We start from the raw sequence: 23,018 nt of genomic DNA, 5'->3' as shown, positions 1-23,018 counted from the left end.
TATTAAACTCTAGTAGACTGAACCTGTGACGGGGATGTTTTTTGGTTTTTGTTTTTTCAGAGCCAACCTCTGCCTCCCAGGTTCAAGCAATTCTCATGCCTCAGCCTCCCGAGTAGCTGGGACTACAGACGTGCACCACCATGCCCAGCTAATTTTCATATTTTTAGTACAGATGGGGTTTTGCCATGTTGGCCAGGCTGGTCTCGAACTCCTTAGCTCATGTGATCCACCTGCCTCAGCCTCCCAAACTGCTGGGATTACAGGCATGAGTCACCGCACCCAGGATCTGGGTGTTTTCTTAAGATGAGCAAGTAAATTCCAAGGTGAAGGAAACCAGGCAGTACTTACCTCGTTGACTATGTAATCCAACAACTCAAAAATTGCCATGGGAGGTCGGCTGTCCATTCCATATGCTACAAATTTTATAAAAAGAAAAAATACTTCTCAGAAACAGATTACTTCTTAGTATGAGGCAAGGGGTTGGGTATAGATCCCTGGGACCAGAACAGGGTCATGGACAATAAAAATTAAACATCCACAGATAAGGCTTGAACACAGAGGGGACCAGCAAAGGCAGGGTACAAGTCTGGGCTCTGCCACATCTTAAGTTCATAACCTTTGGCAAATCAGTTCATTGCTGAGCCAAAGTTCTGAGTTTTGTAAAGCACAGACATAATAAATATGTCTGTCCTTTCCCCCTTCCTTCTACTGAGAGAGGCACAAATGAGATAGCAGCTAAATAACTAAAGCACTTCGTTTTAATTCTCCATGAACTTGCGTTTCTTCCTTTTGTCTCCTAGAGTCACAGGCCAGCCTCAGAGGCCACAGCCACCAGCCCCTCCAATGACCTGCCATCAGCTACCCCTAGCCCCCTCTGCTTTCCCCTTTATACAAACTCTCTCTCATGTGGACCTCATGGAGGTATAGGGCAGGTATCCCTGGCCAGACAGGAGCTACATAAAAAACAGTTGGCTAGGTCAGGCTATTCCCTGAGTACCAGGTTTACTTTCCAATATTCACATTCAGAGAGGCAGGTGGTACTGCACAGTGTTTATCATCTTGGGAGTCAGACTTGGCCACTTACAAGCCTATGTGGCCTTGACAAGGGCCCTGTGCCTCAGTTTCCTCATCTTTAAAATGGAGATTATAATCATATTCACAAATGAAATGCTATTAAAATTCTATAATGCTAGGCAAATCCATGGACACAAAGTAGATTAGTGGTTGTCAGCGGATCAGGCGAGGGGGAGTGGGAGATGGGGTTTCTTTCTGGGGTAATGAAAATGTTCCAGAATGAGACAGTGGTGATGGCTGCACAACATGGAACAATATACTAAAAACCACTGAACTACATACTTTAAAATGTGAATTTTGTCTTACGTGAATTCTATCTCAATAAAAAGAAAACTACCAAAAGTCATGATTAAAAAATTAGAACGCAGTGGCTCACGCCTAAAATCCCAACACGTTGGGAGGCCAAGGCAGGAGGATCACTTGAGCCCAGGAGTTCCAGACCAGCCTAGTCAACATAGCGAGACCTCATCTATACAAAAAATTTTAAAAATTAGCCAGGCATGCCAGGCGCGGTGGCTCACACCTGTAATCCCAGCACTTTGGGAGTCTGAGGGTGGCGGATCACCTGAGGGTCGGGAGTTCCAGACCAGCCTGACCAACGTGGAGAAATGCCATCTCTACTAAAAATACAAAAACTTAGCCGGGCGTGGTGGCACACACCTGTAATCCCAGCTACTCGGGAGGCTGAGGCCGGAGAATCGCTTGAGCCCGGGAGACGGAGGTTGCAGTGAGCTGAGATCACGCCACTGCACTTCAGCCTGGGCAACAAGAGTGAGACTCCATCTCAAAAAAAAAACCCAAAAAACTAGCCAGGCATGGTAGCACGGTGGCACATGCCTGTGGTCTCAGGTACTCAGGAGGCTGAGGCAGAAGGATCACTTGAGCCCAAGAGGTCAAGGCTGCAGTAAGCCATGATGGCACCACTGCACTCCACCCTGGGTGACAGAGCAAGACCCAGTATCAAAACAAAAACAAAAACAGCCTGGGCGACAGAGCGAGACTCCGTCTCAAAAAAAAAACAAAAACAAAAAAACAAAAACAAAAACAAAAAAACCCCAGAAATTAGAAGCCAGGCATGGTGGATCATGCCTGTAATCTCAGCACTTTGGGAGGCTGAGGCAGGAGGATTGCTTGAGCCCTAAAGTTAGAGACTAACCTGAGCAACATAAGGAGACTATGTCTCTACAAAATAAAAAACAACCTAGCTGGGCATGGTGGCATGTGACTGTGGTCCCAGCTACTCAGGAGGCTGAGGTAGGACAATCACTTGGGCCTGGGAAGTTAAGGCTGCAGGGAACTGTGATCGTGCCATTGCACTCCAGACAGAGTGAGCCCCTTCTCTCCCAACCCCCCAGATAAATTATAGCCTATAGTCCCAGCTACTCTGGAGGCTGAGGGAGGAAGACTGCTTGAGCCCAGGAGTTGAAGACTGTGACTAGCCACTGCATTGGGCAACACAGCAAGACCCTTAATAATAAAAATAATACAAAAGGTTAAATAATGTATACAAAGTCCTAAGTGCAGTGCCTAGAACATAGTACATACTCAACAAATGGTAGGAAGTAGTTGGTAATAACAACACCCACCTGGAGACCCTTGCTGCTTCCTCCTAGCCCTAGCCTGGCATCCAGGGACAGAGAAATCAGTCTTGGCAGAATGTACAGAGAATCAGCCCTCCAGAAACCCCTGAAAGTAAGGGACCCCCCAACACACAGTCCAAGATGGGGACACGCCAGGCTACTCACAGCTAAGGGGCCTCCCGGGGGTCCTTGGCCTAGGTGGGGTCTCAGCCGCATCTCCCTCCACCTGGCACCCAAACATCAGTTCCAGCTCCTTGGCATCTGGAGGAGGGATGGGATACCTCCCAACCGCCATCTCTACCAGAGAGAGTCCCATGCTCCAGATGTCTGACTGCACAGAGTAATGAGTCCCCTGGAGTCTTTCTGGCTGCAGGAGAGACAGACAGTTATAAATACCTGACCTAACATGGACCCCTGGGTCTGCTAATGCATTTTCTCTTTTGTCCCTTCTCAATAGTTCATATCCTGTTTCAAGAGCTCCACTAACCTCTTGAATTTGGCCTTCCACCTACCCCCAAACATTGTGTTTACCAAATCCTAGCTGGCTTCTGTGGCTTTGACCCCTCATCCCTGCTCTCTCTCTCCTATAATCTGGCCTAAACTGACAGACCACATGTAATCAGCTGGGCCCTGGCTGCCACTTCAGCCTGTGGTTCCAGCTTTACCCAGCTTGGCCACAGTCTTGCACGCACAGGGCAGCCTGTCCGAACCCCAGCATGAGTGGCTCATCTTGTCACTGAATGTGAAACATGAAGCTTGTGGAACGCGGGTTGGGAATGAGGTGTGCCGTGGATACATAGAACACAAGCTCTTGGGTCAGTGGGCCTGAGACTTAAATCCCAGTTCCGGGACTTACAAGCTAAAGGATCCTGACTATCAGCCTCATCTATAAAATGGGGCTGCTGCTGGGCCAGGGCGCAGTGGCTCACGCCTCTAATCCCAGCACTTTGGGAGGCTGAGGCAGGAGGATCACATGAGATCAGGAGTTCGAGACCAGCCTGGTCAACATAGCGAAACCCTGTCTCTACTAAAAATACAAAAATTAGCTGGACATGGTGGTGCATGCCTGTAATTCCAGCTACTTGGGAAGCTGAGGCAGGAGAATCATTTGAACCCGGGAGGCAGAGGTTGCAGTGAGCCAAAATCACGCCACCACACTCCAGCCTGGGCAAGAAGAGCGAAAACACCGTGTCGGGAAAAAAAAGGTCGGGGGCGGGGGGGCGGTCAGCTGCTGCTGATGAAAATGACAGTAACAATGACATAAGAAAACTCTACTTAGGGTTACTAAGAAGATCAAATGACAATGTATGTCAGATGTTGTAAAATGCTGTACAAATATTGGTTGATACTGGTGGGAAGAGCCAAAGAGAAAAAATGTATACAGTGCTATGTAAAAGCATTATTTTTAATGAGCATTATTTGAAATAGCACATGTATTTCAAGAACCCTACCGAAAAAATATTTATTCTGGCCATAGTATATTCATTTAGACATTAACTTCTCCTGTAGCATTTTTCACTAACTCCAACACTGGACTATTTTGGAACTGACCATATAACCACAAAAATCCAAACCATTAAACCCTTGACCAGTAACTCCTAGGGCCTGTTAATGGATTTTGAACTTGAGAGTTGGCAGTCAAATGGCCCAGGATGCCAGCTGCTCAGTTATTAGACATTTAGGGAAGAAACAATAAGGAGATGACAGAGAAGGAGTTCTACTGTGGATCACTGGAGTGGAGGGGTGGGGATGTGGGTCAGTGCCAGGTGAGTGATGTTGACAGTGGCTGGAGTCACAGTGGGGGGTAGGCGCCAGCAAGAAGGAATGAGGATGTGTTCACACTGGGATCTGGGCACAGGTGCCAAATCCTCCCTAAGAGGCAAATGAGGGTGTGCTGTGCAAAGGGCATCTGCCTGGCAAGGGGGCAGCTAGCTTTCAATCCTGGCTCAGCAAGGTTAAGCAAGCAGGTTGCTTAACCTCCCTGAATCTACACTTCCTCACCTCTAAAATGGGAACAATAATCTTTATTTCCTGGGACAACCACATGGATCAAATGAGACCTTCCAGGGACATGACATGTGCTTTGACAGAGAACACATACAATGTGATCTCAGTTAAGATCTGAGCCTCTGCGCCTGTCCCCCCTTCCACACGGGCCTGCACTCCCTGCCACTTCTGTAAAGACTGCCTACTCACTCCAACGCTTCTCCACTCTGCCACACTTCAGCACTGGCCCAGACTCACGTTTCCACCTTTCCGAATCATTCTCAGAAATGTGCTATCCATGTACCCTCCCACTCAGCCAACTAAACATCTACCCACTTGCCAAGCATTCCCTGAACACCTACCACATGCCAGGCCCCACGCCAGGCACTAGGGACAAGAGAGACACCTTGTCCCTGTCCCCAAGGAACTGGTGATATGGAGGAGGGAAGAGAACATGCTGGTGTTGCCATAGTGTGAGGATAGCCCCACACAACACTCTGGTGACAGTGGGAGCCAGCAGAGCTGGGAGCAGGAGGGAAGACGCCCAACACTGGGTGTTGGCTGAAATGGAGCAGAGACTCTGGCGAGGGGTCCAGGTGTGCTGCAGTTAGAGGGAGGAGTAAATGACTGACAGACATAGTGAGGAGGGAGAAAAGAGGCTGGACAATTCTGAACAGACTCTCAGGAGTTGGGAGCTACAAGATACTGAAAGGATGGGCTGCTGAGAAGGCACATTAAAAGCCAATGCTCAGGTTTCTACCTTGGGAAACCAGGAAGATGATGCTGTCTATTTACTGCTAAGAGAAAAGGAGGAGGTGAGGTAGTTTGAGGTGGGTCATATCTGAGCATCCTGGGTTTGTGGAGCTAAAGACGATCATGTAGAGATGCCCAGAGGGGAGCTGGAGCTCACAATCCTTCAGAATGAAAAGCTGCATTCTGGAGCTGCACAATCCTCTCAGTGAGTCAAGGCCCCAATATCCCAGTTATGCTCCAAGGCCTAAGAAAGACCAAGACCATCTTCCCATTCAACTTCATCTCCTCAGGGAGGACCACTGTGCCTCCTCCCTCACTTCTCGTCCCCCACCCAGCACAAGACTCTGGCTCCACAGGAAAGATACCCACTGGGCTCCTATCCCTGACCGTACAAGAAGCTCAAGCAATGGAAACTTCTGTTCATACCGACATGTAGGACCTTGTGCCCACGAAGGAGTTGGCCATGGAGTCGATGAGCTGCCCGCTGACCCCAAAGTCACAGAGCTTGATCTCCCCACGGGAGTTGACTAGGATGTTGGAGGGCTTGACATCTGCAAGGAAGAGAAAATAGAAAAGGAAGGAATTGACACAGGTAGATTGGGGAAGAGAAGGGTCAGCATTCCACACAGACCAGCCCTGACCCTGAGTCCCAGGACAACACCCCGTCCGCCATCAGGCAGCCCTTGGCTTGCAAACACTGTACACCAAGGCCCCTTGTTCCAAGTTCAAGAAGCAACTGTCAGGAGATGAAATGAGCAGCTGCTTTAGAAGTAGAATAGAAAGACAGTCGATTTCCACTCTGAGAATGCAGACTTGGCCAGATGATCCACAGGTAGGAGTCCGTTATCATGAACAGTCAGGATTTCAAAGTCTGTTGCTTCAACCACCCATACTGGTAAGACATACTATCTATGGTTGGATCATGAAGGAGGCAGAAAAAAAACAGTAAAACCTATCTGCTTGCTGAAGCTACACAGGCTAGAAGGGGACAGGGTTTGGCGGGAATTCCCATTCTAGACCTCTGCACCAGGCACAGAGCATGTGGGTTTTTTTCTTATGAGTATGTGTGGCAGGGTGGGAGCTGAGTGATGATTCCATTCCACTGGAGTCACTCACCTAACAGCCTACACAGCTACATCTACCCTGCCAGTCAAGGGGAACCCCTTGCTACCTGGCGCTGGAACGTGAGAGGGCTTAAAGCTGCTCCTCAGAGGCAAAACAATGTTCTCATCCCCCTTCCTTGCACTCTTATTATCACCGCATCCCACCCATCTGGTCACTGTCACAAATACCAGTACATTGGCCCTTAGTTTGCAGAGACCTAAATTTCCAAACTTTTTTTTCCCCACTGTATCCTCTGATTCATACAAGTGTCCTGTAAAGTGCATAGACCAGGGTCAATTATCCTCATTTATAAGTGAGAAAACCAAGGCTGGGACTTGGTGAAGGCCCCTGGAGCAGGGCTTTGTGGAACAGACATCAGCAATGAGACTCACTTTGAGGGCAGACCATGTCTAGGGAAATCCTTAATAGTCGTAATATAGACACCACATAGGACATCTAGAAAATCACAGAAAAAATCCAAACCTCCTATGATACAACCCAGCAGAGTCACTACTAACGTTTCATTATTTTTCCCTTCAACACTGTGTTATATGAATGCATTTATTTATTATTATTTTTTTAGACACAGAGTCTCACTAAATTGCCCAAGCTGGGCTTGAACTCCTGGGCTCAAGCAATACTCCCGCCTCAGCCTCCCAAGTAGCTGGGTGGATAGGTGCGGGTCACCATGGCCGGCTATTTATTCTTAAACAGATTCAAACAGGTCTATTTAAGTATCTTTCCAAGGGCAAATTGAAAAACAAAGGCTGGCGGTGCCTCATGCCTATAATCCCAGCACTTTGGGAGGCCGAGACAGAAGGATCACCTGAGGTCAGGAGTTCAAGACCAGCCTGGCCAACATGGTGAAACCTTGTCTCTAATAAAGATACAAAAATTAGCCAGGTGTGGTGGTGCACGCCTGTAACCCCTAGCTATTCAAGAGGCTGAGGCAGGAGAATCATTTGAACCCAGGAAGCAGAGGTTGCAGTGAGCCAAGATCGTGCCACTGCACCCCAGCCTAGTGACAGAGTGAGACTCTGTCTCCAAGAAAAAAAAAAAGGCTAAGGCCCAAGAGATCCAGCAACTTGTTCAAAGTCACACAGCAAAAACTGGGTAAAGCTGAAAGCATATCCCAGGCCCTCCGACACTTAACACCTGTCCTCTTCTACCCACCCTTCTGCCATGGTCTAACAGTCGCCACCTACTGTCCACTGAGCACCTGCTACCTTACCTGTGGGCTCTGTGTGGGCACCAGGCAGACAGCAGGCAAGAAACTGACCAAGTCCCCCACTGTCATGAAGCTTCAATTTTAGTGTGAGGAGACAGACAATAAATCAATCAATGAACAAATGTGTAACATCAGGTGGTCTTAAGTGGCACAAAGAAAAACATAAAACCCAGTCAGGCATGGTGGCTTACACCTGTAATCCCAGCATTTTGGGAGGTTGAGGTAGGCGCATCATTTGAGGTCAGCATGGTGAAACCGTCTTTACTAAAAATACAAAAATTGGCTGGGTGTGGTAGCACAAGCCTGTAATCCCAGCTACTCAGGAGGCCGAGACAGGAGAATCGCTTGAACCCAGGAGGTGGAAGTTGCAGTGAGCCAAGATCATGCCACTGCACTCCAGCCTGAGCAATAGAGTGAAACTTCGTCTCAAAAAAAATTAACAAAACAAAACCCTGTGAAGGCAGAGAGAGTAAGGGGGGTACTGCCATGACAAGGTGGAAGGAACGGCCCTGTGAGGAGAGGACACTTGAGCAACTATGTGAACAGAGAGAGGGAGTGAGCCACGCAGCCTCTCAGAGAACCATGAGGAGATTCTGAACTTCGGGAGGAGAGGGGCGAGTTCTGTTCTTTCCCTGGGCCTAGTGTTAGGACAGGGCGCACAAACACTTCAGCCAAGGCATGAGTCCAGCAGTTGCTTGTTGGAGTTGTACCTCCTCATCCCACCATGCCCATGGCCCCTCAGAGGACAGGCGTGTGCCTGGCCTCTGGAGGTCAGGAGCTCAGGATTTGGAAAATCATGCTGAGAATGGAACGAGACTGAGAAGGGTAAGGGCTGTGACAGCGCCTGCTGGGGCGGCACACCAAGGCGCTCTGACACAAGCCCTCTTCCACACCTCCCACCCAGTGCCATCGCCTCTCATCCATGCCAGGCCACACGGCACCAGGCTCCCTCACCTGGCCCATACTCTCCCCATGGGCTGTTTAGGCATGACCTGTTAGGCCTGTTTTAGAGTAAAAGAGTAGCACTGGCTAGTGACACAGAAGCCCTGTGTCAAATCCTGACCCTGCCACTCACTCTCCACGCAGCCCCGAGCAAGTCACTTGACTTTTCTGGGCCATGGTTTGCCATGAATGAAAGAGTCACAATGGCGGTTCTCATACCATCACAGACCAGGATCGATGTAATAAGGCGTGGCATATGAGCAGCACACCACGTTATAGGAATAGAGAATGACTGCTTCACAGGCTGCCCTCCGAGATCAGCAGTTCACAGAACCAGACACCTCTCCTTCCCCACAAGAACACAGTCTCCTCCACCCAGGCCAGCAGCTTCTTCCTTTGCTGGCTCAGACACCTCTCTTCAGGCTGCAGCTACTGCTCAGGCATGACTGTGCTGCATCTAGCTGTCCTTGTATCTGATCTCTATTCACGTGGCAAGCAAGCCTCCCTTTTTCAAACTTACATAACACAGCTTGCCGCCATCCCTGGCTCTGAGCTCCAGCTTCTCCCACCCGTTCCAGGAAACAATACTGCCTAGGAGGCAGCAGAGATGCAAGGGGTTGGAGAGGAAGAGAAGGGAAATTCTAAGGGGCTTTTCATTGCTGGACCACATTGGTCCTGGGAGCCAGATCCCAGAGGGCCTCACAAGAAGCCACCTGGAAACCTGGGCACATGAGATCACTGAACCCCAGAGCACGCTGCCGGAGCTGCCAGGCTAGGACATCCCTCTTGTCCCTGTGCCTGCCACACCCAAGTCTAGCTCTTCTCTGGGGATGGAAGAGAGGCACATGATGGCAGACAAGTCCAGAGAGAGTTCATTTCTTGACCTCCCTCAGCACCCCACACTTGCTTCCCACAATAGCCAGGCGCTTCACACACTGTTCCTGTCTCCAGCATTTTCTCCCTCCACCTGCCTGCACAGAAACCAGCACTCCTCCAGCGGGACAGGCCCTGCACAGAGCCTGCCATGGCTCCCCTCTGCCTCAGAGCACAGTCCCAAGCCCCTCTGCCCAGGTTTCCATGCCCTTCACTGTTTCCTCCTTTCCTCTCCAACTTCTCACCACAACACATCTCCACATCCACTTTCTCCTGGTTGGGGCTGCTCTGCCTCTCTAACTGCCCCTGTGTAAGAGTCTCGCCTTCTCTTGTGCTGGTCCTTGCATCTAACAAGTAGTCCTTTCAAATCACCCTGTCACCTCTACTCCTAGGTGCCTAGTTCTTCTGAATCCCCTTCTCAACTTGGGATAATGCCCTGCTCCTGGAGTCCTGGGAGGATTAACTGGGCTTCCTCTCATTCTCCTAGCAGAGCCCTCAAACATTCGAATCACAGGCCCAGTCCTTCTCTACTTAATGAGGCCACCTCTGGGCCTTGGGTTCTCTTTCTGATCCTTTGTTAACCGAAAGGTGATGCTGAGAGGGCCCCCAGCAGCTGGTGGGCCAGGCTGCATTCTGGAGGAAGCATCAACCACCCAGTAGACTCCCAGGCTCATAAGCTTCCCTAGGAATCCCACAGGAGGCTGAGATCTAATAACCCCAATTCTGCTCAGCTTCTGTGACAATGAGTATGGGTAACCCCTCCTTCCTCAAAAATGAACAAGGAGGTTTTATGAAAAACTCAGAAAGTATGTTCTTCTCCGGTATTTTCTGTCCCAAAATAACACTATTCAAAGCCTCCTGATTTTTCCCTCAAGAGCACATATTTTGAAGTTTAACTATTAAGTATTTTCTAACCCTCTAAAATAAGGTGTTTGGATAAAACAATTTAGGGGGTTGTTTATTCTAGAAACAGAGTATCTGCACTGAGCTATGAGTAAAAAGGACACAGGGATTGTTATCCTCAGGGGAGACAGAATCCAACAAATGACAAGAAAACGTGCACGTGTAAAGGCAAAGATGAAGATGTGGTCAAGGCCCCGTGGACTAGTTCTAAATTCTTCCAACTAGGTGGGATGGGTGCCACCCATTGGATGATAGCCTGAGTAGCTGACAACACCCTGGCAGGCAGATGAATCAAGGTGAATCTCAGCCTTCTATGTGTTTCCACTATATCCTAATACCTTCATTTTGTTTGGTTTAGGCTAATATTAAAAGCAACTTAATTCCCTAAGGCAAGATGGAAGACGATGGGGCCTGGAAGAAGAGAAAGGCAGAGGAGGGGTGGAAGTGGGGAGCCCAAAAGAAAGAGAAGAGGTGGGGCTGGGCTCAGTGGCTCACACCTGTAATCCCAGCACTTTGGGAGGCCGAGGCAGATGGATCACGGTCAGGAGATCGAGACTGTCCTGGCTAACATAGTGAAACCCCATCTCTACTAAAAATACAAAGAATTAGCCAGGCGTGGTTGCAGGTGCCTGTAGTCCCAGCTACTCGGGAGGCCGAGGCCGGAGAATGGCCTGCACCTGGAAGGCAGAGCTTGCAGTGAGCTGAGATCATGCAACTGCACTCCAGCCTGGGTGACAGAGCGAGACTCCCTCTCAAAAAAAAAAAAAAAAAAAAAAAAGAAGAGGTGGAAGGAAGGAGTGAGGGGCTGCTGAGAAGCAAGCAGAGTGACACAGGGAAGCTGCATTCTTGCTTATCTGTGACAAAGGCTGAATCCAAAAGTAGATAAGCAACAGTTAAAGGATTTAAAAAATAAAAAAACAAAGGCAAATGATTTTTTTAAAAGGCAACTTTAGGCTTCAAACGACCTCTTCTTAGCATCCTTGGCAGAGCCTTAATAACTCTCCCCACTGAAGATGAAGAAACAGAAAGGGAGCTGACTGGATGAGTCAAATTGCACCCTCTACAGAGCCCCTCCAGCCATCCATGGCCTCGGGGAGCTAGTTAAGTAGCAGAGATAATTAAATTCAGAGAAAATCCCCAACTCTTCAATTAGCCATTACTCATAACCTCTTTTCCCCCACCCAAATTTCCTTCCCCAGGAGCACTGGAAAAAAAGCCAGAATGCAGCTGGGAGACTAGGTGGGAGAATGAGAGGTGCAGGTGAGCCTAGCAGGCCTACGAAGATCCTACAGCAGCTCTGGTTTATGGAACACCTGCTGTGGCAGGCCTTTTAAATATACTAGCCTCTGTTTTTGTTTTTTGGAGGTGTTTTTGTTTTGTTTTTCTGAGACAAAGTCTTACTCTGTCACCCAGGCTAGAGTGCAGTGGCATGATCTCGGCTCATGGCAACCTCTGCCGCCTCCCCAGTTCAAACACACTATCTTCTTTAATCCTTACAGTAACACTGTGAGAGAAGCATTATAAACCACTGCACACAGATGAGAAACACTGAGGCCCACAGTAGGGAGGCGTCACCTGTCAGGGTGGCACAGGGAGCTAACGATAGGGCCTAGGGTTAGAACTCAGACCTCTGAGGGAGCATTCTCTCCAGGATCTAGAAAATCAGGGCCCAGACAACAGGACTAAAGGCAACCCATAAGAAGCTGTACTCCAAAGTTTCAGAAGAGCCCTTATTGAGCTGTGGCTGGGGAAGGAATCACTCACATTACAGATGTAACGAGCTTTACTTCTGGGAACAAGGATTTGACTTGGGACAGGCTGAAATCCCTGAAATTCAGTAAGGAGAGAATAATTCTCCACTCCAGTTTAGCGAGTGAGCACGATGCTTCTTTCTCAGCTCCAGCCCATTATCCTTCTTGACAAGGCCAACTGCAAGAAATGTGCTAGCAGCAGGAACCACTTTCAAGTTTATCTCCCTCACTTTCAAGATTTTTACAACCAAGCCCAGCAACTGCATTTTCTTTTCTTCCTTCCAAGCCTCATTAGTTTTGAAATGCTTTCCTTCTCTACCTTCCCTACACTTCTCTCTGCCAATTCACTGCTCATCCTCTGACCCAGAGGGCCCATAAACCCTGACAATTAAACACAGGATGATGTTGCAGGAGTTTAGGATTTGCTTTTCATTAGCACACAACATTCCAATAAATTATCTAAATTTTTAGGCCGGGCATGGCGGCTCAGGCCTGTAATCCCAGCACTTCAAGAGGCTAAGGCGGGTGAACTGCTAGAGGCCAGGAGTTCGAGACCAGCCTGGGCACCATGGCAAAACTCTAGCAAAAATACCAAAAAAAATTATCTAGGCATGGTGGTGTGCACCGGTATAGTCCCAGCTACTCAGGAGGCTGAGGCATGAGAACTGATTGAACCCAGGAAGCAGAGGTTGCAGTGAGCTGAGATTGCGCCACTGCACTCCAGCCTGGGTGACAGTGAGACTTTGTCTCAAAAAAGTAAAATAACATAAAATAAATTATCTAAAATTTTAATACAGAATGTAACAAAAGCCAGAGCAAAAGGTATAGGGGGTTACAGAGAGAAGAGAGGTGTAATAAAAGGAGAAAGAAAGGAAAGAAGAGCAGTCAAGGGAAATGCTTATGAATCCCAGATTCCCTAACAGCACTCTTTTTTTTTTTTTTGCTGAAGTGCAGTGATACGATCATGGCTCACTGCAGCCTCAACCTCCTAGGCTCAAGCGATCCTCCCACTTCAGTGCGCGCCACCATGCCCAAGTAACTGTTTCTGTTTTTGGTACACAGGGTCTCCCTGCTTTGCCCAGGCTGGTCTCAAACCCCTGGGCCCAAGCGAGCCTACTGCCTCAACCTCCCAAAGTGCTGAGATTACAATTGTGAGTCACTACGCCCAGCCTGATCTCTCGTTTTTAATGACCCTTCATAATATTTGGCAGAATAGCCCTAGTTTACAGAGATGGAAATTGCGGCTGGGGGATAAAATCTCTTGCCAAAGGTCACAAAATAACATGAAAACAGCATATTTTCCCCCCACCAGATTTGGACTACCTCAGAAGAGCTGATACGCAATGTATCACAAAGCCAATCAACCACCTACAGGCAGCAGAACAAACTTGGCTAACTTGAGTACTTCTCATATGCTATTCAAGAAACGGAAATTAGCTAAAAATCTGTTTTGACCTGCTGAAGGCTAATTTTGTTCAGCAGGAGAAGTGGGAGGTAGTGAGGTGGGTGTTAAAACAATGACAAAAGAAGATAGGCCAGAGTTCTGTTCATTATTAAACAATGAGTAGGAAAGAATTTCTAGTAATGTCACCATATTTACGTGACCCTGCTCCACCAAAGTACGGCCTCCCCATTTGTGCCTGGGTCACAGCTTAACATAATTCACCAAAAAAAGTCTGGAAAAAAGGTCAGGAAACTACTCACCAGTTATTTCTAGCTTGGGATAACCCCTAATGGAAAGACTTAGAAGAACGTGTTTGACAATTTAAAGACAGATGTCAGGCATTCCTTGTCTCCCCATCATACATACTTCTTTGGGGCAAATGCAGCTTTAGGTGGAGACTAACGATCAGAGAACCTTGTCCCTGGCTACAGGGCAGCCCCCTGACCTAGGCTTGGCTACTCATAGCTCCCTATCCCCTGGCCATGGTGATCTCATAGGTCTGGGCACATGACCCCTAAGAGTCCAATCAGGAGTCCTCGCTCAGAACTTTCTAATTGAAGTGAGAAAATTCTTCTGATAACAAAACTGTAAAGCAGGAAACCATGGTTCCATCTGGTAGACAGCTGGCCCAAGAGAAGAAAGCCAACATCGAAAAGGAAACAAGTGAGAGAGAGAGATCTAACAGCTTTTTATTTTTTTTTTTTTTGAGATGAAGTCTCACTCTATCGCCCAGGCTGGAGTGCAGCAGTATGATCTCAGCTCACTACATCCTCTGCCTCCCAGGTTCAAGCAATTCTCCCTGCCTCAGCCTCCCGAATAGCTGGGACTACAGGCACCTGCCACGATGCCCAGCTCATTTTTGTATTTTTTAGTAGAGATGGTGTTTCGCCATGTTGGCTAGGCTAGCTAAGAGCATCTTTTTTTTTTTTTTTTTTTTTTTTTGAGACGGAGTCTCGCTCTGTTGCCAGGCTGAATTGCAGTGGCACAATCTCGACTCAATGCAACCTCCCGCCTCCCAGGTTCAACCGATTCTCCTGCCTCAGCCTCCTGAGTAGCTGGGACTACAGGCACCTGACACCAGGCCCAGCTAATTTTTTTTATTTTTAGTAGAGACGGGGTTTCACCATGTTGGCCAGACTGGTCTCGATCTCTTGACCTCGTGATCTGCCCTCCTGGGCCTCCCAAAGTGCTGGGATTACAGGCGTGAGCCACCGTGCCCAGTAGCTAACAGCATCTTTTTAAAGCACATTTTAATCAAAGTATAAGAGCTAATGACATTTGAGCCCCTAGATACAATTATCCATCAGGCCAGCTGTATTCCTATCCTTCCTGGAGTTTGGTTAGCTGATACAAAAAAACAAAACAAAACAAAAAATCATCTTTATTGTTTGAGCTAATTCAAGTTCACTAGCAACCAAGAATCTTAACACCCAGTGATTCTTACCATCAGCTGGCATCATAAATTTCATTATTAAGTAGGTCATTTAGTGTGGTGTGGAAACAGCACCACTAACCTAGATCTGGAGTTAGACAGATCTGGGTTTGAATCCTAGCTCTATCATCTACTAGCTCTGTGGCCCCAGCCCAGTTCCAGAACCTCTCTGAGCCTTTCCTTGACTGTCAGGTGGGAATAGTAACTCCTACCTGCTAATGTCTGGTGGTACTAAGTACTCAAATCAGGAGGCTTTAAATGTGAGAAGCACAGAAGTTAGAGTTCAATGGCTCTTGCAGCTTGGAGGGAAAATAAAAGCTAACATTTATTTCAGAAAAAAAAATACAACCAATATAAGGAATCAGATTCCTTCTCAGCCTGGCTTCTACCTAACACGGCCCCTGTGAAAGGAAAAGAAATCTTGGGGCCCCAAAAATCACTAAGCTAAAGGGAAGTCAAGCTGGGAACTGCTTAGGGCAAACCTGCCTCTCATTCTATTCAAAGTCATCCCTCTGCTCACTGAGCTAAATGCATATCTGATTGCCTCCTTTGCAAAGGCTAACCAGAAACTCGAAAGAATCCAACTGTTTGTCTCTCACCTACCTGTGACCTCGAAGCTCCCTTCCTGCTTCAAGTTGTCCTGCCATTCCCAACAGAACCAAGGAACATCTTACATATACTGATGTCTCATGTCTCCCTAAAATGTATAAAACCAACCTGTGCTTGGACCACCTTGGGCACATGTCATCAGGACCTCCTGGGGCTGTGTCACAGGGTCCTCAACTTTGGCAAAATAAACCTAAATTAACTGAGACCTGTCTCAGTTATTCAGGGTTCATGTTTTGGTAACCACAAAGGGATTCTGAGTGGAGGTGCCCCTGACCTTTGACAAATCTCCCATTGGTGCCTGGTACCAGCTTGAGCTATCTTTATGGCTCAAACCAACTGGACAATTTGCTGAGGCCTAGAAGCACCTCCTCCAGAGAATCCCTGATCTCCCAAAATCAGGGAGTGGTCTAAAGTTTATTTTGCTGTACAACTCCTTTTTTATTTTTTTTCAGTTTTACTTACTTCCAACACAAGGAAGGCAAGTTTTCCTGCTTCCGTGACAATGGAAGGCAAGTAACTCCTTTATAGAGTTTTGAGCTTGCTTCCAACAGGGAGGACAAGTTTGAGTCTCCTCCTGCTTCTAGGATGGTAGAGGGCAGTCTTTAGCATGAAACCCATCCCTAAGTAACTGAATTAGGCTTTGTCTTGGCTACAGTTAAGATTAACAACCAGCTGGTCTTATTTTCTCCTTATCATGAGATCTCTAAGTACATTGTATAGGTTGTGTGATCATTTGTTTGCTTTCTTTTTGTTGTTTCTGTTTTTGTTGTTATTTCGGTCTTTTTCCCATTGGGATTGACCAACTCCATGCAACCTGATCAAATTTGAAGGAAAGTTCCAAATTATGGGGAATGAGGCCTATGAAATGGCTAAATTCCTACAAAAAAACAAGCAAAAAAAAAAGTGGCATGGGGGCGGGGGAGAAAAATGGCCAGCAAAAGAAAAGAAAAAAAAGGAAAGATAATGGCTATCACCTCAGGTTGCAGTTCCATACCTAAGGTTCCGCCTTCTTTTTTTCATGACAGCCTAGGTTTGGTTCCCAAATCAAGCCCTTTCTGAAAGGTTTGATATTTGGTACTTCTGAAATAGCAAAAATTTGTCCAAGCAGAAATATGGCAATGAGATCTAAACAGATTTTTTTAAAGGAGTTCAATGGTTAAAAGTCAGCTTAATGAAAAAGCTAACATCCAAGATATGTGTGTGTGTGTGTGTGTGTATGTCTTTAAAAGGACTTTGTTTTGGGTTTTTTTCTCTGTCTAGGGGTGTGTGTGTGTGTGTCTTTAAAAGGACTTTATGTTTTGAGTTTGTTTTTTTTTGTCTAGGACCTTGTCTTTTTTTTTTTTTTTTTTTTTTTTTTTTGTTGAGACAGAGTCTTGCTTTGTCGCCCAGCCTGGAGTGCAGTGGCCGGATCTCAGCTGACTGCAAGCTCCGCCTCCCGGGTTCACGCCATTCTCCTGCCTCAGCCTCCTGAGTAGCTGGGACTACAGGCGCCCGCCACCTCGCCCGGCTAGGTTTTTGTATTTTTTAGTAGAGACGGGGTTTCACCGTGTTAGCCAGGATGGTCTCGATCTCCTGACCTTGTGATCCGCCCGTCTCGGCCTCCCAAAGTGCTGGGATTACAGGCTTGAGCCACCGCGCCCGGCCCCAGGACCTTGTCTTTTTTTGAGACAAATTTTTCTTCTTCTCAGTGGACAGAATTCTGTTTTCTTAATTGACTTCTGCTCTCTCTCCTTTCTCTTGCACCCCCTGCTGCATGAGAAACCTAAAATAGTTTATAATAGCCTGGAGTTCCTTAAAGAAAACAAAGAAGGCAACAGACTCCCTTTGGGGGAGAAACCTGCTTTTTCTTATGGGTCCCCAAGAGTGTAAACAAACAAGTTCCTCTCAGCTATTAAACTGCTTTTGTATTGTGTTACCTGATTTTCTGACTAAAATAGTTATTGCAACAGAGGCTACTCTTGGGTTTTTAAGGAAGAGTGTAGTTTAGACACTTAGAAATGTCTTTGTTTAAAAAAAAAATTTTTTTTTTGAGACGGAGACTCGCTCGGTTGTCCAGGCTAGAGTGCAATGGCGCGGTCTTGGCTCACTGCAACCTCCGCCTCCTGGGTTCAAGCGATTCTCCTGCCTCAGCCTCCGGAATAGCTGGGGTTACAGGTGCCTGCCACCATGGCTGGCTAATTGTTATTTTTAGTAGAGACGGGTTTTCACCAGGTTGGCCAGGCTGGTCTCGAACTGCTGACCTCGTGATCCGCCCACCTCAGCTTCCCAAAGTGTTGGGATTACAGGCGTGAGCCACTGTGCCCGGCCAAAAACAAATTTTTTCTTTTTTTTTTTTTTTGAGACGGAGTCTTGCTCTGTTGTCAGGCTAGAGCACAGTGGCACGGTCTCGGCTCACTGCAAACTCCACGTCCTGGGTTAAAGCGATTCTCCTGCCTCAGCCTCCCAAGTAGCTGGGATTACAGGCACCGGCCACCATGCCCATCTAATTTTTGTATTTTTAGTAGAGATAGGGTTTCATCATGTTGGCCAGGCTGGTCTTGAACTCCTGACCTCGTGATCCACCCACTTTGGCCTCCCAAAGTGCTGGGATTACAGGCATGAGGCACCGCACCTGGCCAAAAACAATTTTTTTTAAAGCATCATGTGGTCTAGCCTCCTTTTTGGAGACCCAGGATTCAGTGTGGGCTCTACCCAGAGCTCAGAGATCCAGTTATAATAGGTAGTACCTATCTAAATAAATTGGTCTCCTTATACAATCCTATGATAGATTTCTATAATTGTATGTTTGATTTGGTATCCACCTTTAAACTTCCTCTGCACCAGAGTTTTCCTCTCTGTACTTTACGATGTAAATTTTGCTATCTGATTTTTCACCTTAGAGTTGTGTCCTTCAATACACAGATTTAGGAGCTATTTAGCTGACAACTGCCAAGCATAATGAAACAGGTTATCAAGAGTTTGCAAGTCTGACAGAAGGGGGAAAAAAAAAAGGAGGTCTGTCTTACCTTTAAGATGTACTTTTATTGGTATAGCTAATATGTCCATGTATTTATGTGTTGTGCACACAATGATTTACTACTAAAAAATATATACAACAGCTCTAATTAATTGGCTTAAGGAAAAATAAAGCACAAATCAAATACTTTATCAGAAAATGATAGACTGGTCAAAAGTTTCTCAAGTTTACATGGTTTAAGTAAAATCTTTAATAGATAAGCTACCTTTAAGATTGTTGGTAAAGTACTTACTATTAGAAATGCCTTAAGAATAGCCAGGGTACATTTTTGTTTGCATTTTTTGACCAAGAAATTTCATACGTATCCCTGCCAAATACTATAAGGTGTCAAAATTTGGCATAGGGGTTACAAAACTATAAACCCAGCCCAAAACAGGATGATCTTTGCTTGTGAGCCACCAGGCACGGTGGCTCATGCCTGTAATCCCAGCACTTTGGGAGGCCAAGACAGGCAGATCACTTGAGGTCAGAAGTTCAAGGCCAGCCTGACCAACATGGTAAAACCCAATCTCTACTAAAAATACAAAAATTAGTTGGGCGTGGTGGCAGGCACCTGTAATCCCAGTTACTCAGAAAGCTGAGGCAGGAGAATCACTTGAACCCAGGAGGCACAGGTTGCAGTGAGCTGAGATCATGTCACTGCACTCTAGGCTGACTGACAGAGCCAGACTTCGTTAAAAAAAAGAAAAAAAAAATCTTTGCTTCTGTAAATATTGATAAGACACTGATATTGGTTTAGTGAAAATAGCTAAGTCTTGAATTATTTAGTAAAACAACCATAACTTCTAATCATGTGGTTTTAGGCAGCCTAGTCCCCAGGCAGGAAGGGGGTTTGTTTGGGGAAAGGGCTGTTATCGTCTTTGTTTCAAAGCTCAACTATAAACTAAGTTCCTCCCAAAGTTAGTACTGTCTATGCCCAGGAATAAACAAGGACAGCCTGGAGATTAGAAGCAAGATGGAGTTAGTTAGGTCAGATCTTTTTCACTGTCTCAGTTATAATTTTGCAATGACAGTTTCTCTTTTTTTTCTTTTTGAGATGGAGTTTTGCTCTTATTGCCCAGGCTGGAGTGCAATGGCACGATCTTGGCTCACGGCAACCTCTGCCTCCTGGGTTCAAGCAATTTTCCTACCTCAGCCTCCCGAGTAGCAGGGATTACAGGTGCTCACCACCATGCCAGACTAATTTCTTGTATTTTTGTAGAGATGGGCTTTCACAACGTTGGCCAGCTGGTCTCCAACTCCTGACCTCAGGTGATACACTATGCCCGGCCCTGCGGTTTCTCTTTAAAAGGTGGTTTTATAATCAACTATAAAATTCTAACAGGTGCTCTTGAATACAGGTTTCTGATAACTTTAAAGGCTGTGACATCAAAACAAAGGAAAAACTTTCATGACTCATGGAGAGCTGAAATGTTCATGAATATCAAGCAGAACAGGAATTAGCTGCATGAACTGAACTTACAGGAGACTGGTGTAATCTTTTTATTTTTTGCTTAAAATGCTGCTGATTCTTTGTGTTCTTTTTCAGAGTCAAGGAAACTTTTCTTTTGAGCTATTGACAGGTTTTAACAATTTGTTTTTTGAGATGCAGTCTCGCTCTGTTGCCCAGGATGGAATGCAGTAGCATGATCTCAGTTCACTGCAACCTCCACCTTTAGGGTTCAAGTGATTCTTCGTTCTCAGACTCCTGAGTAGCTGGGACTACAGGCACACACCACCACGCCCAGCTAATTTTTTGTATTTTTAGTAGAGACGGGGTTTCACCATGTTTGCCAGGCTGGTCTTGAACTCCTGACCTCAAATGATCCACCCACCTCAGCCTCCCAAAGTGCTGTGATTACAGGCAGGAGCCACCACACCTGAACAGGTTTTAACAATAAAGTATACATACGCTCATGAAAAAAAACTGAAGCATATTTCTCTCCACCTGATTTCTCCAGAATTTGGAAACTATGTGGGAGTATTCTTAACTTACGGCAATATAGTTATCAGCATAAGTGCAAAAAAATCTGTTTTCATTCGTAACAGGACACGACTGGAGAAACTGGTTATTTGACCAAGGTTTTGACTAGAATGGTGTGCTTTCCTTTAAGGAATCCAACTTGACTTATAGAGCCAATAAAAGTCCCTTGGGAAAACTGGTCTCATACCTTGTCTACACAGTCCCTATACAGGGATCATGGCCTGTGATAAGTAAAGAATGTCACTTTCTGATAGGCCCAGGAGCCCCAAGTTATCTTGGGACATCAAGAGGAGATGAATTCACCCAACTCGTATGTATTTGATGGTACAAATCCATGGCTGGGCTTAGCTTTAAAAAAGTCTTATCTGAGAGTCCTTCTACAGAGCAAAGTTTCATCAAAGCCAATTTTAAAAGCCTATGTGAAAAATAATTATTCTTACTGCACTTTATAGAAATAATATGCCCAAGTATAATAAAGCAAATTGGTCCTACTATGATTTGTCTTTAGTAAAAACGGGAAAGTGGAGAGAGAAAAAATCCGTTTCAAAAACTATAGTACAGTTTGTTGTTGTTGTTTGTTTGTTTTTTTTTCTTGAGACAGAGTTTCACTCTTGTTGCCCAGGCTGGAGTGCGGTGGTGAGGGAGGAGACCACCCCTCATATTGTCTTACACCCAATTTCTGCCTCCAAAGAAAGAAGAAGTAAAAACTAAAAGGCAGAAATGAAATCCACAAGCAGGCGGCCCGGCGCCACACCCTGGGCCTCGAAGTTAAAAGATCGACCCCTGACCTAATCGGTTATGTTATCTATAGATTACAGACAGTGTATAGAAAAGCACTGTGAAAATCCCTGTCCTGTTCTGTTCCTATCTGATTACCGGTGCATGCAACCCCCAGTCACGTACTGGTTGCTTGCTCAATCAATCGGCTCCCAGCCGAATAAAGCCCTTCCTTCTTTAATTCGGTGTCTGAGGGGTTTTGTCTGCAGCTTGTCCTGTTACAGTGGCACAATCTCGGTTCTCTGTAACCTCCGCCTCCCAGGTTCAAGGATTCTCCTGCCTCAGCCTCCCAAGTAGCTGAGTTTGCAGGCATGTGCCACCATGCCCAGCTAATTTTTTTGTATTTTTGGTAGAGATGGGGTTGGCCATCTGTTGGCCAGGCTGGTCTCAAACTCCTGACCTCAGGTGATCCACCCACCTCTACCTCCCAAAGTGCTGGGATTACAGGTGTGAGCCACTGTGCCCAGCTAGATTCTAGTCTTACCTAGTTTTTCAACTTTTATCATTTTTTACAGTTTGGACTTAATTTTTCCTGGCTACAAGTCTGTAAAACAATGTTTTTGGCCAGGCACGGTGGCTCATGCCTGTAATCCCAGCACTTTGGGAGGCCGAGGTGGGTGGATCAGCTGAGGTCGAGAGTTCAAGACCACAGCCTGACTCAACATGGAGAAATCCAGTCTCTACTAAAAATACAAAATTAGCCGGGCGTGTTGGCGCACGCCTGTAATCCCAGCTACTCAGGAAGGCTGAGGGAGGAGAATCGCTTGACTCCGGAAGGCAGAGGTTGTGGTGAGCCAAGATCGCGCCACTGCACTCCAGCCTGGGCAACAAGAGCAAAACTTCGTCTCAAAACAAAAACAAAAACAAACAAAAACAAAAAAAAACAACGTTTTCAATTTTTTTTCTTTTCCTTTTTCCCATTTTTCCTAATTTTAAATTACTGAAAACTAAGCTGTGCTTTCTTAAAGCCCTGTGAACTGAAGCTAGACAACTTCAAAAGAAAATAACAGCCACTTTCATACCTGTATGGACTTCAGAATAATGTGCCCTATATCACTTTTCCAGGATTATTCTTCTGTTTATTGTAGTTTTTGTCCCTTTCTCCCCCTATTTTCTTGTCACAGGACATGAGACCATAACCTGTAAAAATGAGCTTTCCTAGTAACTTGGGACCCACCTGTCTAGGAATAAACTGTCCTAGCCGTGAGAGATCCGATGAAACCTGAGATAAAAGATTCATTTTCTTCTAAAATGCTTTCTCAAAAGTTTTTTAAAAGAAAAGGGGAGAAATGTGAAAGAAAATAAATCTTGGGGTCCCCAAAAATCACTAAGCTAAAGGGAAAAGTCAAGCTGGGAATTGTTTCCGGCGAACCTGCCTCCCATTCTATTCAAAGTCACTGAGATAAATGCGTATCTGATTGCCTCCTCTGGAGAGGCTGATCAGAAACTCAAAAGAAAACAACCATTTGTCTCTCAGCTACCTGTGACCTGAAAGCCCCCTCCCTGCTTTGAGCAGTCCTGCCTTTCCGGACAGAACCAGTGTACATCTTACATATATTGATTGATGTCTCATGACTCCCTAA

General features: G+C 46.3%; 1 protein-coding gene across 2 annotated transcripts in view; it reads right to left on the bottom strand.

Moving 5' to 3' along the window:
• Nucleotides 1-23,018, bottom strand: part of MAP2K1 (mitogen-activated protein kinase kinase 1) — a 112,558-nt gene that overhangs the window by 3,862 nt on the left and 85,678 nt on the right. For both annotated transcript variants that reach the window (XM_050796005.1, XM_050796006.1), the window contains exons 6-8: nucleotides 5,820-5,944; nucleotides 2,820-3,021; nucleotides 349-413 (exon numbers count right to left, since the gene is read on the bottom strand). In XM_050796005.1, the coding sequence (XP_050651962.1) occupies nucleotides 349-413; nucleotides 2,820-3,021; nucleotides 5,820-5,944 (392 nt within the window). The remainder of the gene's footprint in view (nucleotides 1-348; nucleotides 414-2,819; nucleotides 3,022-5,819; nucleotides 5,945-23,018) is intronic.

This window comes from Macaca thibetana, chromosome 7 (assembly GCF_024542745.1).
Source record: "Macaca thibetana thibetana isolate TM-01 chromosome 7, ASM2454274v1, whole genome shotgun sequence".
Classification (NCBI taxonomy): Eukaryota; Metazoa; Chordata; class Mammalia; order Primates; family Cercopithecidae; genus Macaca; species Macaca thibetana.
Note: the sequence above shows the minus strand (reverse complement) of the source record. Positions and strands in the feature narration are given on the sequence as shown.